Genomic DNA, 20,284 nt, shown 5'->3' on the forward strand with positions numbered 1-20,284 from the left:
GCATGAAAGCTGCTGAGCCAGACAGAACAAATGAAGTGTTCTGGAAGGAAAATGCCTCACACAGGCTTAATAATAGTTAAGACAATAATGCCCACATTACAGTTTACTGTACCTTGAAACATGCTTAAAGGCCTCAACTATAACTGGTGCAAAGTCTTTTGTAAATTCTGGTCCTTTCCTTTTGCTGTTCTGAATGACATCGTTGGCCAGGTATAGGAATGTCAACTTCCTATTTGGTTTTGCTAATAAAAGAAAAAAAAGAGAAAAAAAAGAGAGATGCAACAATCCAAAGTAGTTAGTAGTATAAAACTAATTTTGCAGGTTAACATTCAGTTGAGTTTCTTCGTACATCTCTTATGTAGAGGATAAAAACAGATATAAATGTTATTTAAAAATACAAAGTTCACTATTTCTATTAGCACCTCATGCTATTAATACAAAATAATCAAAGCAACTTTTTATAAAAAATTTGTCTTCATAAATTTCAGCCCTTAAAACCCAGAGACAGCAAGTCATAGCAGTCCGCCATCCCCCGCTGCCATTTTAAGTACAGGCCCAGCAACAACTAATTTGAAGTTTGGACATTCACATTTTGCCAATCCACAATTTACTCTGACCTCTTTCTGCCCCCTCTCACACTACCACATTCATCTTCTACTTCAGCACACACACTGTCCCTACCCACCACACTCATCAACCCAGTCTCTCCTCCACAACGCAACACTTAGTCCCCCAAATTCTTCTTTCCACACAGACTCTTACATATTTTAATTTCAAATTTAAAAGTGCAATGTGTATTTTAAAAAAGACATTATGAATCACCAAAGCAACCTTAATATGATCTTGTAGCTATAATCTTAGGGTAACATTTTCAGAAGTGCTTCAGGGTACGTCTACGCTGCAATATAAGCCCAGGGTTAATGGGACTCCAATCAGCAGACCCTGGGTTACAGAACCCAGGGCTTGAGTGTTTACAATTGTTACCCGGACATTAAGGTTTTTCTAACCCAGGCTTGAACCTGGGGCTCTGATGTCAACACTGCAGCACATAGACCCAGGTGAAATCAGCCATATACCAGACTCTCAAACACCCTTCTGAAATGTGGCTGGTCTAGCCCTGACATTGGCATACTGTGAGAAAATCTGACTGTCTACACTGCATGTTATAGGAAGTTTAAACAGCCCGCCAACACATCCTGCCAAGCAATCATTTTGGTCCATGCACCCCCAGCTACTGGAACCAGCAACATGGAGGCAGCGCCTTTAGAAGAAGTTCTCTTGCTTGCACTTTCCCTTCTGTGTTGGGAAATGGGCAGAGCTTCTGAGAAATGATGGTGGATATTTTGGTGGCATCTTCTGACCCACCAAAGGCACCTGACAGAGCAGGAAGAGGCGGCAGCAGAGTACCCAAGCATGGCAGACTCCAACTGGCTGATGGAGCTCATGACACTCGGTACAGTCACTCATGCCCCCTACGTAGACCGGCGCTTCTGGTACAGGGCCACAAGTGCAGGCTGACGGGATCACGTTGTCATGGTGACCTAGGATGACCAGCTATGGTCCAGCACTTTCACATGAAGAAAACTACATTTCTGGAGCTTTCTAAACAGCTTGCCCCAATCCTCTAGTGTAAACACATGCACGAGGCCACTCATGCCAATCCAAAAGCAGGCTGCTATAACCGTCCGGAAGCTGGCTACCCCAGACTGCTACAGGTCCATTGCCAACCAGTTTAAGGCTGGGAAGTCGACTGTGGGTAAAGTGGTGGTGGAGGTTTCTGTGGCAATCAGGCATGTGGTTTAAAAAAATATTCATGAAGTAACTGCATTTGAGAGAATGGGATTTCCAACCTGCACTGGGGCCACTGATGGAACTCATGTGCCCCTAGTTTGCCCTCCTCAGGGAGCACGAGCACAAACCACAAAGGGCACTACACCATTGCTATACAGGCCCTCATGGACCCCAGAGGTCCATTTATGAATGTGAACATGGGCTGCACTGGGAAAGTTCATGATGCCAGGGTTTTGTGATAAGTGGGAATCTACATTCATGGACAGGCTGGAACATTATTCCCATAAAATGACATTATCAATAGAATTACTGATCCCACCATTATTTTGGGGATCCCCGCACGGCCCTTTTTGCCTTAGCTTATGAAACCATACCCTGATTTAGGAAGCCCTGGAAAAATACTGCTTAATTACACTCTCAGCAGGTGCAGAATGGTTGCTGAATGTGCTTTTGGTAGACTGAAATCCTTGTTGGAGATATCTACAGACCCATTTGGATGCGCAAGTCACCAATGCTGTTCGCATTACTGTAGCTTGCTGTGCTCTTCACAATCTTTGTGAAGCCAGAGGTGAGCCATTTCCTTCTGAATGGACCTATGACAGAGAAGAGCCACTGAACCAGTCTACTCAGGCAGAAAGTAGATAGCTTTCTACTTTCTGCCTGAGCTAGATGCACCCAGGCAACAGAAGTCAGGGAGGCTTTGTGCTCCCACATTATGGACTTTATGAATGTCATTTTGGAGGAGTGGGGACAGGGCTTATTGATTGGGGTGGGGGTCAATGCTTGGGGAGAGTAGAGACTTGATTGCCATGCAATGTACTTATGAATGACATGACCACTTATGAAATGGTGGGGCATGATTCACAGTATAGATTCATATAATAGCCTGGGAAAATTCAGCACCACTGTGCAATGCAGAATTTGCACAGAATGAATGTTCTGTGCAGAATTTCCTTTTTCCCTTGCAGAAATGGGCTGCAGAGCAGCTGGACCCAGCCAAGTCTAGCTCCCCAGTTTGCAAATGGAAGACTTGGGGCAGGGAGGAGGAGAAGAGAGGAGAGGAGAGAGAGAACTGGAGGGGTCCGGACAGCTGCAGTTCCCGGCACACCCCGAACGAAGGAGATGGCATGCAGGAAACTTCATACAAACCCGGGACCCAGCATAAGGCTGTTTCTCCCTCCCCAGAATCACTTTGCAGGCCTCTCTCTGCACCTGCCGCTGGTTCCCATCAGGCCCCATGCTGAATTCTGGGGCCAGCAGGGCACCATCCCAGCTGACTAGTTCATCATGCACCACCGCTGGCTCTGTGCTTGTCAAACGCCTCAGAAAATAGGCACAATGTTGGCGAGTTGCCAAATGTGTGTTTCTGGTCCCTGGTTTTCCTGCATAGTCTAGAGATGCTTAATTCACACCCTGTACTGGTCACCAGCCCAGTATATTTGCATACTGGTATCAGGTGTCATCTACACTTTGGGGAAGGAGAATCCAGTAACATTGTGGCACCCCATCCCCTCCGTGATAATATTAAATTTCTGCAATGTAAATAGAACGCTGTTTTAATCATGTTCCTTATACAAAATCCCTCATATGCCAGTGCATACAGTGAGAACTAACAACAGCTCTCAACATCCGAAATAGACACATTGTTGACATGAAGTTAGATTCTTGTCTAAGGGACAACAGTATGCAAAATCCTCTTACTGAAAAAGCTCAGATTGGTAATCTGGGTCAGGCACAGAGACACCGCATGATAGGTGGAAGGTGAAATCCAGAGAAAATAATGTTACTCTTTGAAAATTATCAAATATATGAGTAAATTGCTCATGCTGGTCTCTACAACAAGCTCTGAGATACTGCCCTTTTGGCGTATCACTTGAAATGGGAGCAAGCAAAACCCGAGTTTTGAGGACAAACTACGGAGCAACCAAGTAAGGTGATCTGAGATTGTAGGAGCCTATGGCTAGGTAAAACTATCCTCTGAACTGAACCCTAGTACTGATACAGTCACTAACAGGAAAAAGATATCAGTTTGATACATTGTTTCCCCAAAACAAGATATCTGGAGGCTGTAATGTGTTAACTCTGAAAAGTCACCATATTGAACCATAAATCTCTTCATGCACACATACACAGGGGACAGAACAGCCCAGACATATCCTGATAGCTGCATAGAATAAATACTTGTGAGAACCGTTTATGTCCCGCATGGCTATATAGCTATTCAGTTTTCAAAATAGTCAAGTTTGAGAAATATAGTGGATTTCTGAAACAAAAATATACTCTCAGATAGCAGTGCCAACAACACTGATGGGTTGGGATCTGCTTTCTGACACTGCACTGTTCTCCTGATAGCTGAAAGTCAGAGACAATGAAAACAAGCCACATAAAGTTGGGGTCCCTATATAAACAAGCTCAGAAACCCTAATTAAAAGGAGTGGAACACTAAAAACAAGGAGGCCATTCTGTCACAAGGGAGTCCATCCAATGGAAAGAATTGAAAGAAATCCCAGAGACAGCAAGCCGACTTCCTCACAGTGCTCATAAGGGGGGGGCCGGGACGGGACGGGGGGGGGGGGGGGGGGGAGAAAGCACCTCTTTCTAAAGAACTACCATTAACGGATGGAGGAAAAAAGTATCCCCACATCTCCATCAAAAAGCTAGTGTTTTCTCCAGCTGTCAGAGGTGAGATTTCAACAAACCATATTCATATTCACTGTACTGAGATGAGACATTACAAAGCCAGATATTTTCCTTGTCCATTTGCTGGTAAGAAACATTTACAAATTGTCTTAAGCAACATATAGGATATTGGTGTATATATAATGGTGTATGTAATGCCTTTAAAAAAAAGTCTCCCCATACAATCTAGCCCAGGGGTTCTCAACATTTTCCTTTCTGAGCCCCACCCCCCAACATGCTATAAAAACTCCACAGCCCAGCTATGCTACAACTGGTTTTCTGCATATAAAAGCCAGAGCAGGCGTTAGGAGGTAGTAAACAGGTCAACTGCCTGGTGCCCCACACCACAAGAGCACTGTGAAGCCACATTCCTCAGGGCCCAGGACTTCAGACCCATGTGATGGGGCTTCAGCTTTTTGCCCTGGGCCACAGCGAGTCTAATGCTGGCCCTGCTTGGCGTCTCCCCCCCTCAAAAAACCTGCTTGCAGCCCGAGACCCCAGTTCAGAACCACTGATCTATCCAATCTACAGATATTACAGATTTGCCTGATTTAGTTATACAAAATGCTTAATCCAAAGGATTCTTTGGCAGTTGAGGCAGAGAACCAACCAGCATTGAAGGAGCATAGGCAGAGGAATATTGTTAGAGATTTTTCTGTAGTTACTAAAATAATGCAACACTGATTAGAACCCAGGTCTCTTGGGTTCCAGTTCAGAGCCTATCTCTGGATGATGCACATTTAAACTTCTCCACCTATGTGTGTTTCTGTATCTAGACCTCAACCTTGAACTCTTGCTGATGTGCAATAGAACTATATCAAACTGGGCTAAATTGCTATCTGGAAGTACACACAATCCTGCCTTAGCGTTTGCTGCTAATGTATTCTGCTCTGTATAGATTCTAATTAAACGACACGAACAAAGGACTTAAATGTAAAATGTTCTCAGGAACAGTTGAGCGTATTGATTTCCAAAATCAACTCTGTTGGACTCAATCTAAAAACTTATCTACCCCTTATAGCATCTCTCTTCGGAGATGACTGGTCATATTCATGTCTCAAAGAGATATGGAAGTCTGGATTTCCATTAAAAAAATATATGAATGGATCAGGGAACTATACAGATTTTCCTCGGCACTTGGTAAAACACAGTATGTTAGATTCAAGTGTTAGTAGTGTTGTCTGCCACAATTTACAGGTTATTAGGGTTTTATTTAAGATCACACATGTTTTCCTGGCTCAAGGCAGGGGCTAGGTGGTGACTATTGACACTGGGAGCAGTACAAAAATAGGTAACAACCAATATCACTGCTATACTGAGCCGTTGCACCAGGTGAATACTGAGGAAGGGATTGGATGTTAGGGCTGTATCTATATTCACTCTCATTCTGAAAAGGTGCCGTTTTACCTTATGCCCACACTAATGCTCTTCTGAACTTTCAGTTGCAATGCCCTCTGGTTACCTAATTCCAGTTATTGGCACAGCTCCCAGAAGCAATGGATTCTGGAACACTTCAAAAGGCTACTGGTGCACTGTGGGAGTAGTTGACCCATCTGGACCATTTCAGTTTGAACCATCTTAATGACATTCATATTGGCACTAAACCAGTGCTAGCTGAAACAGTTCAGACCAAACCGGTAGTTAGACACACTGAAAGCAAGTCTAATCCAAAACATATATAGCAGGCATTCAGACAGTTTAATATACATTATGTGTTACATGTATGCTACGAGAAACCACGTTACTCCAGCCTGTGTACGAGCAGCTACACTGCAAGCCCTTACCCAAGTTATGGTGCGCTCCCCCATGTGCATCATCAGGACTTTCTGGAGATATGTCCCATAGTTCTTTGTGCTGCAGTAAACTGCGCAACCGATTCTTTCCCAGTGAACTGTGGGAGAATTTGTCTGTCCTCCTTGGCACACTGGAGGAAACTGAGAGAAGACAATGGAGGACTATCAGCACTCTAAATGATTTAGTCTGCATTCTCACAGCATAGGAGGAGTACTACTAGCTCAAGTGAAACCAGAACCCACGCACTACTCCCTATACCCCCTGCCATGCTAGCTGGCCTGGACTGAAAGCACGACTCAGGTGAGATGTTTGTGTGCGTGGATGGAAGGGGATGGGGGAGTTGGGACAACACACAAGAAAGAACCTGGCTTAACTCTACTCATTTAGCCCAGACTCTTACCTTGGTTTTAGCCCAAGCCTCTCTTCCATGCATAAGAAGCCTTTTATATGGATTTGTCAGGCTTGCTTACCCAGCTGGGGGTATAAGTTAGAACTCACGATTCACTGTAAGATAGGGTTGGGGGAAGGGGCTAGAACCTATCCCCCATGTGAAGGCAGCTGTAACCCAGGTGGTTGTCCTCTAACGGCTTTGTAGGGGTCATATTTTCCTGCCTCTGTACCGGCTCCCTTTCTCTGCACTGGAACTCATCTATTAGTTTATATACTACATCTGGCAAGTTTATAAACACATTACACCCAGTCTTCTGCATTTCTACACAGCTTACTTGAACAGTTAGTGTAGTAAGCACCATAATTTGAGATACACACCAAAAATCACACCTCTAAAGGAGCATCTCCAAGAGTCTGGCAGAGGAGGGGATTATATGGAGGGAAAGTCAGTGTACAGAGAATAAAAAAAACACACTACAAAAAATACCAACGACAAATCTAGAAACTTACTATCAACCTGCCACTACTACAAAGAGTTTGACTAGTTGCTCAACACTACCCAAAGCATGGAACAGCCCCCTGTTGTGCCTGATGGGGTTTTAAGAGCAAATACACTTATGGACAGAGACTGGCAGAGACAGAGGAGATCCCGGCAGTAGAAGGACTGGAAGAAATCAAACATCCCCCAGGGCCAGCAGGCCCTATGGGCAGATGGACTGGAGGACATCCTCAGACCAGAGTCCATAAACCTGCTCGGGGACAGGGAATGGAACAGAGAGAAAACAGCATCAGAGCCACAGCCACTGACAGGTAAGAGGCTGCTGCCATCTTTGTTATTCCTAGTGAGAAACTGCAACATAAGTAGTAGGATTTTGCTGGTTTATGGCCAATGCAATTATTAAGAAGAATGTGACCTTTAGGTCACTTGAGTGCAGAAGCCACACCATTTCCCCAGCCACCCTATTCCCCCCTTCCTCCCCATCACATGCAATTTAAGATGGATTCCAATCAAGGAGAAAAGTAGTAAATATGCAACTAGTCATTTATTCTACCTGAGATGTAACTGAATACTGCTAACCGATTTATTCACAACTGAGATTACAAAATGAGCGATGCCTGCAGACACAGGGATGCATGTAGCACATGCACATATGCATAGCTATGTATACACACACACTGCATTCTTCTCATACTGGCACGGTCCAAGACAGCCAGGGATTTAAGTCCTACTGTATGATCTGTGGCTATATTAAGAGAAAGCAGGGTGGATAAAAATCAATTATTTTTTTTAAAAAAAGGAGGGGGGGGGTATTTAAATTGGATTTTTTGATAAAATGCTTTTTGAGGAAAGCCTATCTAAAGATCGTTTTAATTAAGATGCATTATAGCTCAAAGATATCTCATCATGGAATAGGGATTATAAATTCTAATTCTATAGTATGAGACAATATATTCATGTAATGTTTAAGAAAAGTTTTGTAAATGAGTTCCAATAGTTCATGGACTATGGACCCAATCTTATGGGGTTCCAGGGGCTTCTGTACAGATTATTTAGTTTAAACTTTCTATCTACCCAATGGGACTCAGTGCTCAGTCTAGAAGATACCATCAGAGATGCTTAGTTTTGCAGTTCTCAAACTGTGGATTTGTGTCTCCAGAGATAACATGCTTGTTAAAATCAAAAAATATTAACAAACATACATAGATACAGAGGTGAGATAACAGATCTCAACCCCTATTGGCCCTCTGCAAATTTGTGTATACAGACTCAATGCCTTACCTCTCTCTAAAAGTGCAAAGTTTCAGAAAGTTCAATGAATAGAACAGGGGTCAGCAACCTATGGCACGCGTGCCAAAGGCGGCACGCGAGCTGATTTTCAGTGGCACTCTGCTGCCGGCCTGGGGTTCCGTCCGCCAGCCTGGGCCCCAGCCACCGGCCCCGCTCAACCCACTGCCGGCCTGGATGGACAGAACCCCGGGCCGGCAGTGGGCTGAGCGGGGCCGGCGGCCGTAACCCCAGACGAGCAGCAGACTGAGCGGCTCAGCCCACTGCCAGCCCGAGTCCTGGACGCTGGCCCCGCTCAGCCCGCTGCCAGTCTGGGGTTCCATCTGCTGGCCCCTGTAAATGTAAAATGTATTACTGGCACACAAAACCTTAAATTACAGTGAATAAATGAAGACTTAGCACACCACTTCTGAAAGGTTGCCGACCCCTGGAATAGAAAATTGCTGGGGGCAGAATAGATCTGGACAAGGAGAAGTAGTTTGGAGATAAATGTGAGAAGGGAGGGACAGGCAGTAGAAACAAAAGTGAAACTGTTTGAGCAGCATATTCCAGAAGTCTTGAGGTCTTTCTGAGCGTAGCCTTCGTTGATTTGAGATCTACCATACCATTCTCTCACTAGAAGGGAAAACCTATAATGGCAGTAGGCTGTAAAAAAGACCCAGTTGGGGAATAAGAACCATTCAAGAAATAGATGTTTCCTGATGATGTTTTAAAGGAAGTCACACCAGTGAACTGGTGGAAGTCACTTAAGCACTTCGATTCAGAGACTGTTGAAGTGATAATCTCACTTTTAACAGCAGTAGCTTTTTCTGACTGTGTAGAAAGAATATTTTCTTCCTTTGGACTAATTCATTCCAAATGGAGAAATCGTTTGGGACATGAAAAAGCAGGAAAGCTTGTTTTTCTTTTCCAGATTATGAACAAACAGGAAAATGAAGGTGAAGACGACGGAGTTAGCCGCAGAAGCCAAAACTTTAAGTTTCTCATGTTGACCTGGCTGACAGTCGATTTAATTTTTGTTTTTGTTTTAATATATTTAATTTAACTATTTTAGTTAAACAATTTTAGCAAAAACAAACCTTGAATGTTTAACTAAATTCAAAATTTCATATGCTTCTTGTGTCATAATATTATATGTTTGCTGTTGAAGAAAAAAATCCAGAATACATACCGTTGTTGTTTTAGTTAAATAAAACAATTGAAATGTCTGTCTGGTGATGTTCTCCTCCTAATACAGCATGACAAGAAAATCCTCCAAATTTTAACGATTAACCTGTTGAATTGGAGATAGTTCACCTCCCAATGACTTCATAAATATCTTCTTCAATTACCCTTTGGTAAATGAAATAACCAATCATTCATTTTCTGATATAGCTGTAAAACTAATCTGAAAAGTTTTCAAAATAAATCACTTTAAAAATGAAACCTACATCTCTGAGTTGTGAAGAATATGTATTAAGGTTATAATAACCAACAAGAATGCACTATTATGTAGAAATCCATGATTAAATCGAGTCTTCCTGATTAGTGATTTAAATCATGATTTAAATCAAATCCACCCTGAGTGAAAGTCTCTTGCGGATATACAGGGGCTGTGAAAAGGCATATTCGTGGTAAGCAAGTTCCTGCATCCTATTTCAGCATGCTTTTTGTGTTCACAGATTTTGGTCCACCCCGAGAAGAATATGCTTGTGAACTTTTCATACAGGAAATCCTCAAGACAGTCCAAGATATGCCTATGCAGGACAAACCCTCCCCACCCCACAGCTTACAAGTCCTCTCTAGTCACTCACTGATCAGTCACCAGGCAAGGAAATACCTCTTTGACATAGACAGATGGTCTTCTACCACAGGCCTGGAAAAATTCCCTCTTCCAATCCTGAATCTCTAGCAGATTAACATCTTCTAATGACACCACTACCTGAAATAGCGTTAAGACCAGCACTGGTAAAAGGTCCCTGGTTTATGGGCACCAAACCCACCCCCATACAGATTAAAAAAAATATATTTTTTATTTTATTTTAAAAAAACTCCAAGATTTTCCATTGTATTGGTGGGCTGGTGACCTGAGTTGCAGCTGCTTATCAACAGGCAAATATGGAGAAAGGAGATAAATGTGGGTATGGAGAAGATAAAAGTATCAATTTTGTGGCCTTCCTGTGACACGATGTTGAGAGATTTTTATTTCCCTAGACCAAAAAAAAAAAAAAAAAAAAGCTCTTTTATTGCCTTTGCAAGGCTGTCCACATCTGCTACACCAAGCAGCCCTCCAGCGGCTTTTGGGATGAGGGCCCTGAACTAGCAGGGGAAAAGAAAAAATGTTCCAAAGATGACCAGCTGCAGGATATGCAAAATGACTTTAGCCACAGGTCACACCAGCAGTGAGAATTCCAGAGGCAGTTGTTGGAGCAGGACAGGGAGATGAAGGAGCATGACTGGCAGCAGCAGAAGGAAATGTTCAAGCAGTTGCTTAGCCTGATGACCAGTACCTTCTCCAGTGGACTCTCCTCCATGCTAACATACCTGACAGTCAATGCACCACTTGACAATTCTGGAGTGGGGTTGGCAATGTGGCAGTCAAACTCCTAGAACAGAAGTGAGTATGGATATATGTATTCTGTTCGTCCTACCGCCGTGCAACCAGAGGAGAAGTAGTACAAGAACACTGGTGATGTGCAATTCTATCAGTGACATCACACTGATTTACTTTGTTTTCACTGTACATTTCACTCTTAATATTTTCACTCTGGACAGTAGCAGCTGGATTGGCTGCATTTGGTTTTACTAAAGTATTTGATTGAACAATCCACAGGTGAGTGTGTTTGGGAAATAAGAGGCAGAAAGCTTAAATCAAAAGCTTTTAATTCTCAGAACAGCAGCAAACATGTCAGTCTACACAGTATAACACTCCACAGCCTCACATTTTCCCCACACAAAGCAGGATGTGGGCACACAAGCCATCCCTTACTTCCCTTGTTCTCCCAGCCCCAGTGATCAAAGGCGCACTCTTATGTTCTGGTGTACAGGCAGCCAGTCTTCAACCCATTCCTGGAGAACGCTCTCCCCATTATGCTTGCATATGTTGTGGAGTGCACAGCAGTCCCAATAACACAAATGTCATTGGGCATACTGCATCCAAACAGGTTTGCAAGCAGTGCCAACTTACCATAAGTTGTCAAAATGTACATACTACCACCATCTGCAACTGCTTAGTATGCAAGTTCTTCTGAGTGCACCCTTACATCAGGGTACAACTTCACGTTCACTTTGTGGGGGGAAGGAGATGGTCACAGTTGACAAAACTGGTTAGCAACCAACCTGTAGCAGTCTGAGGTAAGAGCCTACTTCTGGACTCCCTCATCTGCATGTCCTGACACTGGAGGGTTGGGTCTGCATGACAGTGTATACCCACTCTGTACTTGTGCTCCTGATCCAACATCAGGTCAACATAAGAGAATCTACAGCTATTACAACCTGCATCAGCTGTCTCAATTCTGCTGTGTCCACACCAAGGCCTGCTGCCAAAATGCTCTCTACCAAGTCTCATGCCCTCTATCTGCCTCCAGTTGTGAAAACAGGTGTTGGATTAACAGTGACAATTGCTGGAATAGGTCATCATCCTGATCTGGATCAATGCCTTGACAGTGGACAGAACAGAGGTGAAGATGGAAATGAGGAGTGTGCAATGCCAGAAGTGTTTAAATTCTCTGTATTGGTGAGCAAAGAACTCTTCCACACAGGGACATGGGAGGGACAGATAATTTCTTCCAAAATACACCACAAAACAATTCATGGAGTGGTATTGCACTATGAACCATGGGATATGCCCTTGGAAATTCTAGCATGTAACTAGGATGCATACACCTACCAGATATGCCTCAAGTGTGGCTTAGCAGCGTGGATGCTTGCAGGAAGGTTTAACTAACCCAAGTACTCAGGTAATCTCCGTGAAGACTACAAAAGCTGCCTCAGTAGGGAAAAGATAAACAGCAGGTTGATGAGCTGGTGGCAAAATAAAAAGCAGCATGCCAAAGAAGACTACAGGTACCAATTAGTAAATGTCAGAACACCAAAGCTCCAACAAAAAAATCAAGTGTCACCAAGTGCCAAAGTACTGACAAAAGTCAAGCACTGAAGAATTGCACCAAACATCAGAAGCCAAGATATAAGAACTTCAATAAGTTCCAGACTTGATTGAAAGACAAAGTTGGTATTGAGAAAGGATACCTTAAGCAATTACTGGGATCCAAAGAGCTACAACTGCTGACGTGGTACACAGCTCCTCTGCAGTTAAGGAGGAACTGACTGGATTGTTTTCAGGGCAGCAAGTATATACAGCAGAGGGAGTCACATGAAACAACTAGTGGGGACCTGACTCACATTCTTCTTTGCTACCACAGCCCTCACAGGTTAAGAGTTTGGGGAGATTCTACCAGCTCTCCACTCAAGAGTTAAAACACAGGAGTGTCATGCACAGATCATATATTTAGAGAAAGTTAAATTTTAACCCACTATATCAGGAGCCAGACTGATCCTGTTCATGGCAGTTTGAAGAACTGGTACTTTTCTCTGATGGCTGATGTTCTGGGCTCTAGAATCTACACTTTCATTTTGTAAGTGTTTAGCCCTTATAGTTCCAAAAATATAGCTTTTCCCTATTAATATCTACCTGACCATGAAACAGCTTGGAGAACTGTGAACTGCCTCACTCATTTCAATAGGTTAACTACGGTACAGTATAATTAAAATTTTAAATGTAAGCATTGTTAGCTATTACACTGCTGATTACAACATACAAGGAAGGAGAGGGGAGATCATAATACAAATATCTACTCTGAATGATGTCTCATGGATGGAACTGGGACAGTATCAATACTTTTCTCTATCTGATTTGACCTCTTCAGATAATGCCACCCATCCCCAACCGCCTCATATAGAGAGGTGATCCAGGTGGCTAAGTCTGAAGATTATAACCAAACAGAAAGGCAACTTTTTCTTACAAAAAAGAGCCACAGTTTGGAGTCATTACAATGCATTATGACAATGTCACATCAAGAGGCTGACATACCCTGAACATGCATGAAAGAAACAGCTACAAACCTAGATGGATCAATCTCAACTGAAGTTCATGACAATGCTATTAAAATTATAGTTGGGCTCTAATCACTGTAGTGGTGTCATGCTTCAAATTGCTATAGCCTCTTTTCAATAATATAAAAATATTTTCATCAATATGCTAGCACAGACCCAGAGCATGAACTAAATGACAGTTATGACAAAAAAAAAAAATCTAAATTTAAAAATTATACGTATATGCATATTATCTCATAGGTTAGCTAAAAAACAAAGAAAATGAGTGGAACACAAGTTTAAACACATACTAAAAGCCATACTAGTCAATCTACAGGAGCATTCAGCATGTATGTTCCAACCAACCTCTTAAAGAAAGTCTCTAATGAGCAAACTCATCTGATGAATATATCATCATATGACAGATGCCAGAAGTCTACTGTCAACCCATAGTATCTGTAATTTCACAGAATGATGAATTCTAGGATATATACATTTAATGTTTTCATTAGTTACAGTCAAGAAGCATTAGTAAAAAGTCTGTTATATAATTCTGAGGAGAAAGGTCCAAAAAAAAAAAAAAAAAAAAAAATCAGAGTTTATGAACTGTAATGTATGCTTACAAAACACTCAGATGCTGTTTACGCTAAGGGACTGTAAATTCATGGACAAATCCTACTGTCCTGCTGCTGGCTACAACCAAGACAAATAAGTAAAAAAAGTCATTACATGCCATAAGACTGCAGCGAATTCAGCATCCTATTTTGAAATAATTCTAATTATTTACATATTTCCAAATGTTACAAATATAATTGCATGAAAATTTCACAGATTGCATTTTAACAGTTTTCCTTTGAATTTATGTACACACACATCTAGACAAAGTGAAATCTATAATAGCTAAAAACTAAAAATGATTACTCTTCTGCAACTGTACAAAGTTATTCTAATCAAGAATTTCAGTCCAAAGACTGTTAAGAACATGCAACTAGGGATGGGAGCTTACTTCAGTATTACTTCAATTCAGTTTGATCAGCCATTTCCCCTTATCTTAGGCCTGGTCCCCACTAAGCCCCCACTTCGGACTAAGGTACGCAAATTCAGCTACGTTAATAACGTAGCTGAATTCGAAGTACCTTAGTCCGAACTTACCGCGGGTCCAGACGCGGCAGGCAGGCTCCCCCATCGATGCCGCGTACTCCTCTCGCCGAGCTGGAGTACCGGCGTCGACGGCGAGCACTTCCGGGATCGATCCGGGATCGATTGCCTGCCGCCGGACCCTCCGGTAAGTGTAGACATACCCTTACTGTAGCCATCAGCATAGAAAAAAAAATCTTTCCAATACCATTTGTTTCTGTACTCTTAAAAGCATGATCTAAAGAGTCATTCCTTACTGAAGACTGGAGAAAGAGGGCAAGAAAAAAAGCTGCATCATGGAATTAAACAACTCCTATTACTGTAACCATCTTTACATAATTACCAAAAAGCAAGTGAGGTAAAATTTACCTAAGGTACTCTGGACAAGGAGTCTGACGGAAAGAAAAATAGGAATAAGCTAAAAATAAAACCCAAAACATTAAAGAAAAGATCTATGTTTTAATATGAAGTTTTAAGAGGACAAAAAATTACAAATATGAGAATTCTAGCTAATTGTAACCCAAAAAAGACATGTTGAGAAGTTTGTTTTCACATTCCAGAAGTTTGTATTTTGTCACTCATTTTGCTAGTTTTTAAAGCAAACTGCAAGAGTTCACTGTCAGAACCAGAATCTCATGGGATTAGGCTCCAGAAGAATAGACTTGTTACAATATGTTAACTTATCCAGACAGTAAATAGTATATGCATGTCTAAATACCACCTCCTCACCCCAATTTCAACATAGTGTCTAGTTCCCATTACACAATTTTAGAAATACAGGGGCCACTGACAAAGAGGAACAAGGGTCTGAGAGCTCCTATCTTTTTTGAAGCCATTTAAGATGAAAAACTAGGCAAATTGTTGTCCAGGACCCGCATCCATGGCCATTCCACTCATTAGTTAAGTGAAAGGCTCCAGAGAAATTAGTCTTGCATTGTACTGTGCTCTTAAGGGTGCTCCGCTTATCCCTGGTGATGGCATATTCCACTGTTAAGGGCCTTCCACAAGAATGAATTATGAGATGAAAGATGGCATTATGGTTAAAGGCATTGGTTTGGGACTCAAGAGATATGGGTTCAATTTTTAATTCTGTCACAGAATTCCTGGGTAACACTGGCAAAATCACCTACTCTCTAAAACAAAGTTATTACTAATTCTTTATCTCACAGGGCAGGAGAGTTGGGCAGATGTATTCATGTGGTTTGATAAAAAAAGGCACTGAACTAGGTCTCCTGAGACCCAGATTCTAGTCCTGGTTCTTCCAGGGACCTACTGTCTCACCTTGGGCAAGTCACTTCGCTCTGTGCTTGTTTTCCCTCCCATTCTTTGCCTATATTGTTCATTTACATTGGAAACTACTGGGGTTAGGGACTGTCTATGCTGTGTTAGCACTGCATCTATCACAATGAGGCCCTGATCTTGGCTGGGGTTTCTAGACAGTACTGAAATATAAGTAACAACTTTTGTGAGGCTTTCAAATACTGTGGTGATCACAGACAAATAGTTAAGATAGAGGTTGGGGTTTGTCAGCCACAGCATCCTCAAATGAAGCTGAAGGTTGGGATGTGGAACAAAAGGCAATTTCTATAGCTTAAAAAATGAGGACCAGGACCTTGAAATGGACAGTGCAGCATGAAGTGATCTCAGTGGTTTTTTCTTAGACAGAAGCTGGACTGCCACATGTCTAAACAGCTGTAGTTTCCAGACACTCTTAGAGGTTAGCCCCAAGTCAGAAGCATTGCACCATCTTACTTTGAGGTGGCAAAGGCACGCAACACTGTAGCGAAATCATGATTCAGGTGAAGATAAAAATAATAGTATTTCTGCTAAGGACCCCATACAGATCCCCTCCCCCAAGAGAGCACAACCTTGACAACTGGAGACAGATGCTACCAGCAAACATTGCTGTCAATTCTTCAGAGTGCTTCATCCTGCCAACCAACACTACCTCCATTTACTTAGAGAGGATGTTCTCAAAGTGTGGAATGTATTCTGGGAGGGCATGAGAAGCTTTAGGGAAAGGGGAGGGGGGGGGAAAAAAAAAGACTTACTGCGCACTTTACCCACAGCAATGAATAATTAGCAAAGCTGATTCCTCCATACACGTTCTCAGAGGACGCTGTGTATTTTGATGGATTTGTTTAAGCTTGCATAGAATTATACAAAGTCGTTGCCATCTATACGTTAATCTATTTGCTACGATGTGGTGTCCACATTTAATTGTAAGCATCAACCACAATCGCAGTTTTGCTTTTATTATAATGGATTGTTTGCTCTGTTTGAATCAATGCCTTACTGTTTTTAATATTTAGTGAGAGTTACATATTGATTTTCTTTTTAAATCGGTATACATACTTGTATGGTGTGGTGCATAAAACTACTACAGACATAAAGAAGGGGGGGCATGATCAAATAAGATTGAAACCACTGACAGACTGAGTTTCAACCATCTAATTTTCATCCATTTCCCTAGTCAGAGTCCCTAAGCTGTGAGTTGTCACAGATTCCGTGATTTTCCGTGACCTCTGCAGAGGCTAGTGCTGGGGGAGCTGCGGCAGCCAACACTTGTGGCGGGAGCAGTTTCTGCCCTGGCCCCTGCCTCCTAGGAACTGCAGGGATGCAGAGCCAGGTAGGAAGCCCCTACCAGCCCTGCCAACCCTCCCTCCCCCAGTACCAGCAGGGGTCCCAGGCCGTGGCCCAGCCCCCACATCCCAGGCCAGCCCTCCTCCCCCAGCTTTAGTTACAGCAGGTATTTTTAGTAAAAGCCATTAACAGGTCACAGCCCCATGAATTTTTGTTTATGGTATGTGACCTGTCCATGACTTTTACTAAAAATACCCGTGACTAAAACATAGCCTTAACTATACTATCTGAACTTGATAAGGAGTTAAAGAGCTGGACATGAGCAATATACTGATGGTACTACAGTGACTGCCTCATACCCTCAAACTCATATGTATGTTGATGAAGATAGAAAATAAAACCAATTAAAAAGGCTCCTACAATCAGCTGTTCTTCATAAACTTCTCCATCATTCAAAACAGTGATCTTAAATAATTTATTTGGGGTGTGTTTGGGATTTTTGTTTTTTAGACATGTAGGAGAAAACCCATGCATTTGTTTTCAAAACAAGAGAAACTGCACGGGAGACAGTGTTGTTCTAGGGAAGTTACTTTTACTTTACAAAATAACTTAGGTAAAATAGTTAAACCTACATATCTGTGTAGAAGACAATTAACTTCAGTTTGTGCATTCTGACATCCCATGGTTTCTACCCAGAACACACAAGTTTTGGGTTTGTTTTTTAATTCTACTTACTCTGTTCAGTCTAGTGATTTGAAAGTTCAAAAGAGAGCCATTTTCTGCAAGAAGTGAACTAAAATGTATTTTAAATCAAATGTATTTTTAAACGTTGCTAATACAAAACACATGAAAGCCTAATCTAAGATGTTAAAACTTACATACTGTTTCAATACAGGCTAAAATAATTATAAGATACGAATACTAAAGTTTTCCTTTTAACTTAATCCTATTTAATTTTAAACCCACATTTCTAGGATGAACCAATTCTATGTCTATGAAGTTATGTGGTCCAACCCAGAAAAAATATATATATATTTGATCCACCACTTATCAGAGGGGTAGCTCTGTTAGTCTGTATCCACAAAAACAAGGAGGAATCCGTTGGCACCCTAAAGACTAACAGATTTATTTGGGCACTGTGATCTATCAATATGGCAAGGCACATACATCAGGTCAGCCAATTTTTTCCTATCAATTTTGTTGGGCTGCTGCCTACCAGCTTCTCCTCCCTAATAAAAAACCCACCCCTAAACTCTTCCTGTTCAAATCCCTCAATCTCTCTGCTGTGTTAAAGGTAGCTATGGGGAGAGTGAAAGCAAAAGTTACCAGGAAGAGCAAGTTATCAGCTAAGGTGACTTCTAGTACTATGGCAAATAGGCCAGCTCCTGTCATTGCAGCAGAAAGTCTACAATTCATTTGCTAGGAAAAACTAAATTAAGGATGAACGCATATTACCAAGGAGACAACCTCGAAGTTTAAAAAAGTCAGTCTGAAATATAGTCAGATTCCAAAGCCAGGTAAACAAAGCTTTAGTTCTCACACTTGTCTGAGTCCTCCTGCCCATTTTTGTAGTTACACATCACATGTTTCTATTTAATGTATTTACTCCAGGCTACTGCTGTGAAAGATCCACAAACAGCAATTTGCCTACTACACTGCAAAACTGATTATACACAAAACAATGCCCAATACTGAAAGTAAACACCGAAAGGGAAAACGAGACTCTAGCCTTTGTTATACTGATCTTCAGTACCACTAAAACATCATAGGTTAAAAAAGCGTTATTTGTAAAGTTGACGGTGTCCCTTTAATTAGTCCTACCCGCTGACTGACTGTCTCTGAAAAGAGACAAACCCGCTGACGCAGTTAGAAGTCTCCACGCCAAGCAAGGCACAGCACGGAGAGAAACACTGACCCTGGCACAGCGCATCCCCGGGGACCCGCCTGCAGGACTGTTCTTCCCCAGCGCGCTAGGACAGGGACCGTTGCCGAGCCCGTAGCAGAGCCGCAGCTCCTAGCCCGGGCCCGCTCCCCACACAACGCGCTGTTTTCCCAGCAGTGGAGGCGGCGGGTCACCGGGGAAAGGCCTCGTGCCGCGAGGCGCGGGCGATGCCGCCTTCCGGGGGGTGGGGCAGCGAGGCGGAGAAGACACAGAGCGGTCGCCCCCTCAGCAGAACAGGGCCCTCGGGGCTCCTGCTTGCCCCGGCGGCCAGTGCCGGGGGAGGGGTGAGCCCCAGGCCGGGGCGAGCCAGCAGCATGGGGCGGACTCGGCCTGCCCGGTGCCGACCTCACCTTTGCGCAGCTCCCGCTCCCAGACGGTGACGATGAGCCCCGAGTGCTTGCGGTGGTGGATGAGCCAGAGGCTCAGCGTCTGCACGCTCTGCTGGGAGTTACTGAGCTCCGAGAGCTTCCGCTCCAGCGCCGCCTCCGAGAACGCCGACATCCCGCCCGCGCGCCCCTTACACGCCGCCCGGCGGGGCCCGCGCGCCTGACAAACCCACCGGCCCTGGCCCCCCGCAACCAAAATGGCGGCGGCCCAGAGCCCGATTCTCTCCGCCCTGGCTCCTTACGTCACTACCGGGGCGGGTCTTGAGCGAGGGGCGGAACCGAACTTCCCACATCCGGGTGAAAGACAAGGCCCCGCCCCTGCCCGGGGAGAGGAGGAGCCCAAGGGGCGGGGGCAGAGTCTGGGGCACGTGGGTGCTGGCGCATAATGATCCCCGCGTTCACCCCGCAGGCCTGGGCAGTAGCGGCCCTGCAACTCGCGGACTATGGGGGGAGGGGGCGCGTTTGATACGAAACGTTGAGAAGCAGGGGAGATGGATCAGGGACCACGGGGGTGTCTCTGAACATTTCACTAGTTTGGACCGGCCTCGTGGATCATTTACATTGTTCACTTCATGCCTGGCCCCCCCGGCAGTTGCCATCCCTCCAAGAGCGATTTTCTGCTGCCCTTGACACAGAACAAGCGCAGTACCTACCGCTAACCCCGAAAGTTAAAAACGTCATGTCAGAGCCCACACCCCCAACAAGATACGAATATCCCAAAAGTCA

At 43.4% G+C, this 20,284-nt stretch overlaps 1 protein-coding gene across 4 annotated transcripts in view; it reads right to left on the reverse strand.

Annotated features, from left to right (window-relative positions):
* Window positions 1–19,737, reverse strand: part of RPRD1A (regulation of nuclear pre-mRNA domain containing 1A) — a 62,665-nt gene extending 42,928 nt beyond the window's left edge. For 3 of the 4 annotated variants that reach the window (XM_065398028.1, XM_065398029.1, XM_065398030.1), the window contains exons 1-2: window positions 19,523–19,737; window positions 113–242 (exon numbers count right to left, since the gene is read on the reverse strand). In XM_065398028.1, the coding sequence (XP_065254100.1) occupies window positions 113–242; window positions 19,523–19,673 (281 nt within the window). In that variant the 5' untranslated portion in view covers window positions 19,674–19,737. Of the gene's footprint in view, window positions 1–112; window positions 243–6,254; window positions 6,457–19,522 lie in introns of those variants that run through there. The other variant, XM_065398027.1, reaches the window with a different exon arrangement.
* Window positions 19,738–20,284: the final 547 nt, after the last annotated feature.

The sequence above is a fragment of the Emys orbicularis genome, chromosome 2, assembly GCF_028017835.1.
Source record: "Emys orbicularis isolate rEmyOrb1 chromosome 2, rEmyOrb1.hap1, whole genome shotgun sequence".
Taxonomy (NCBI): domain Eukaryota; kingdom Metazoa; phylum Chordata; order Testudines; family Emydidae; genus Emys; species Emys orbicularis.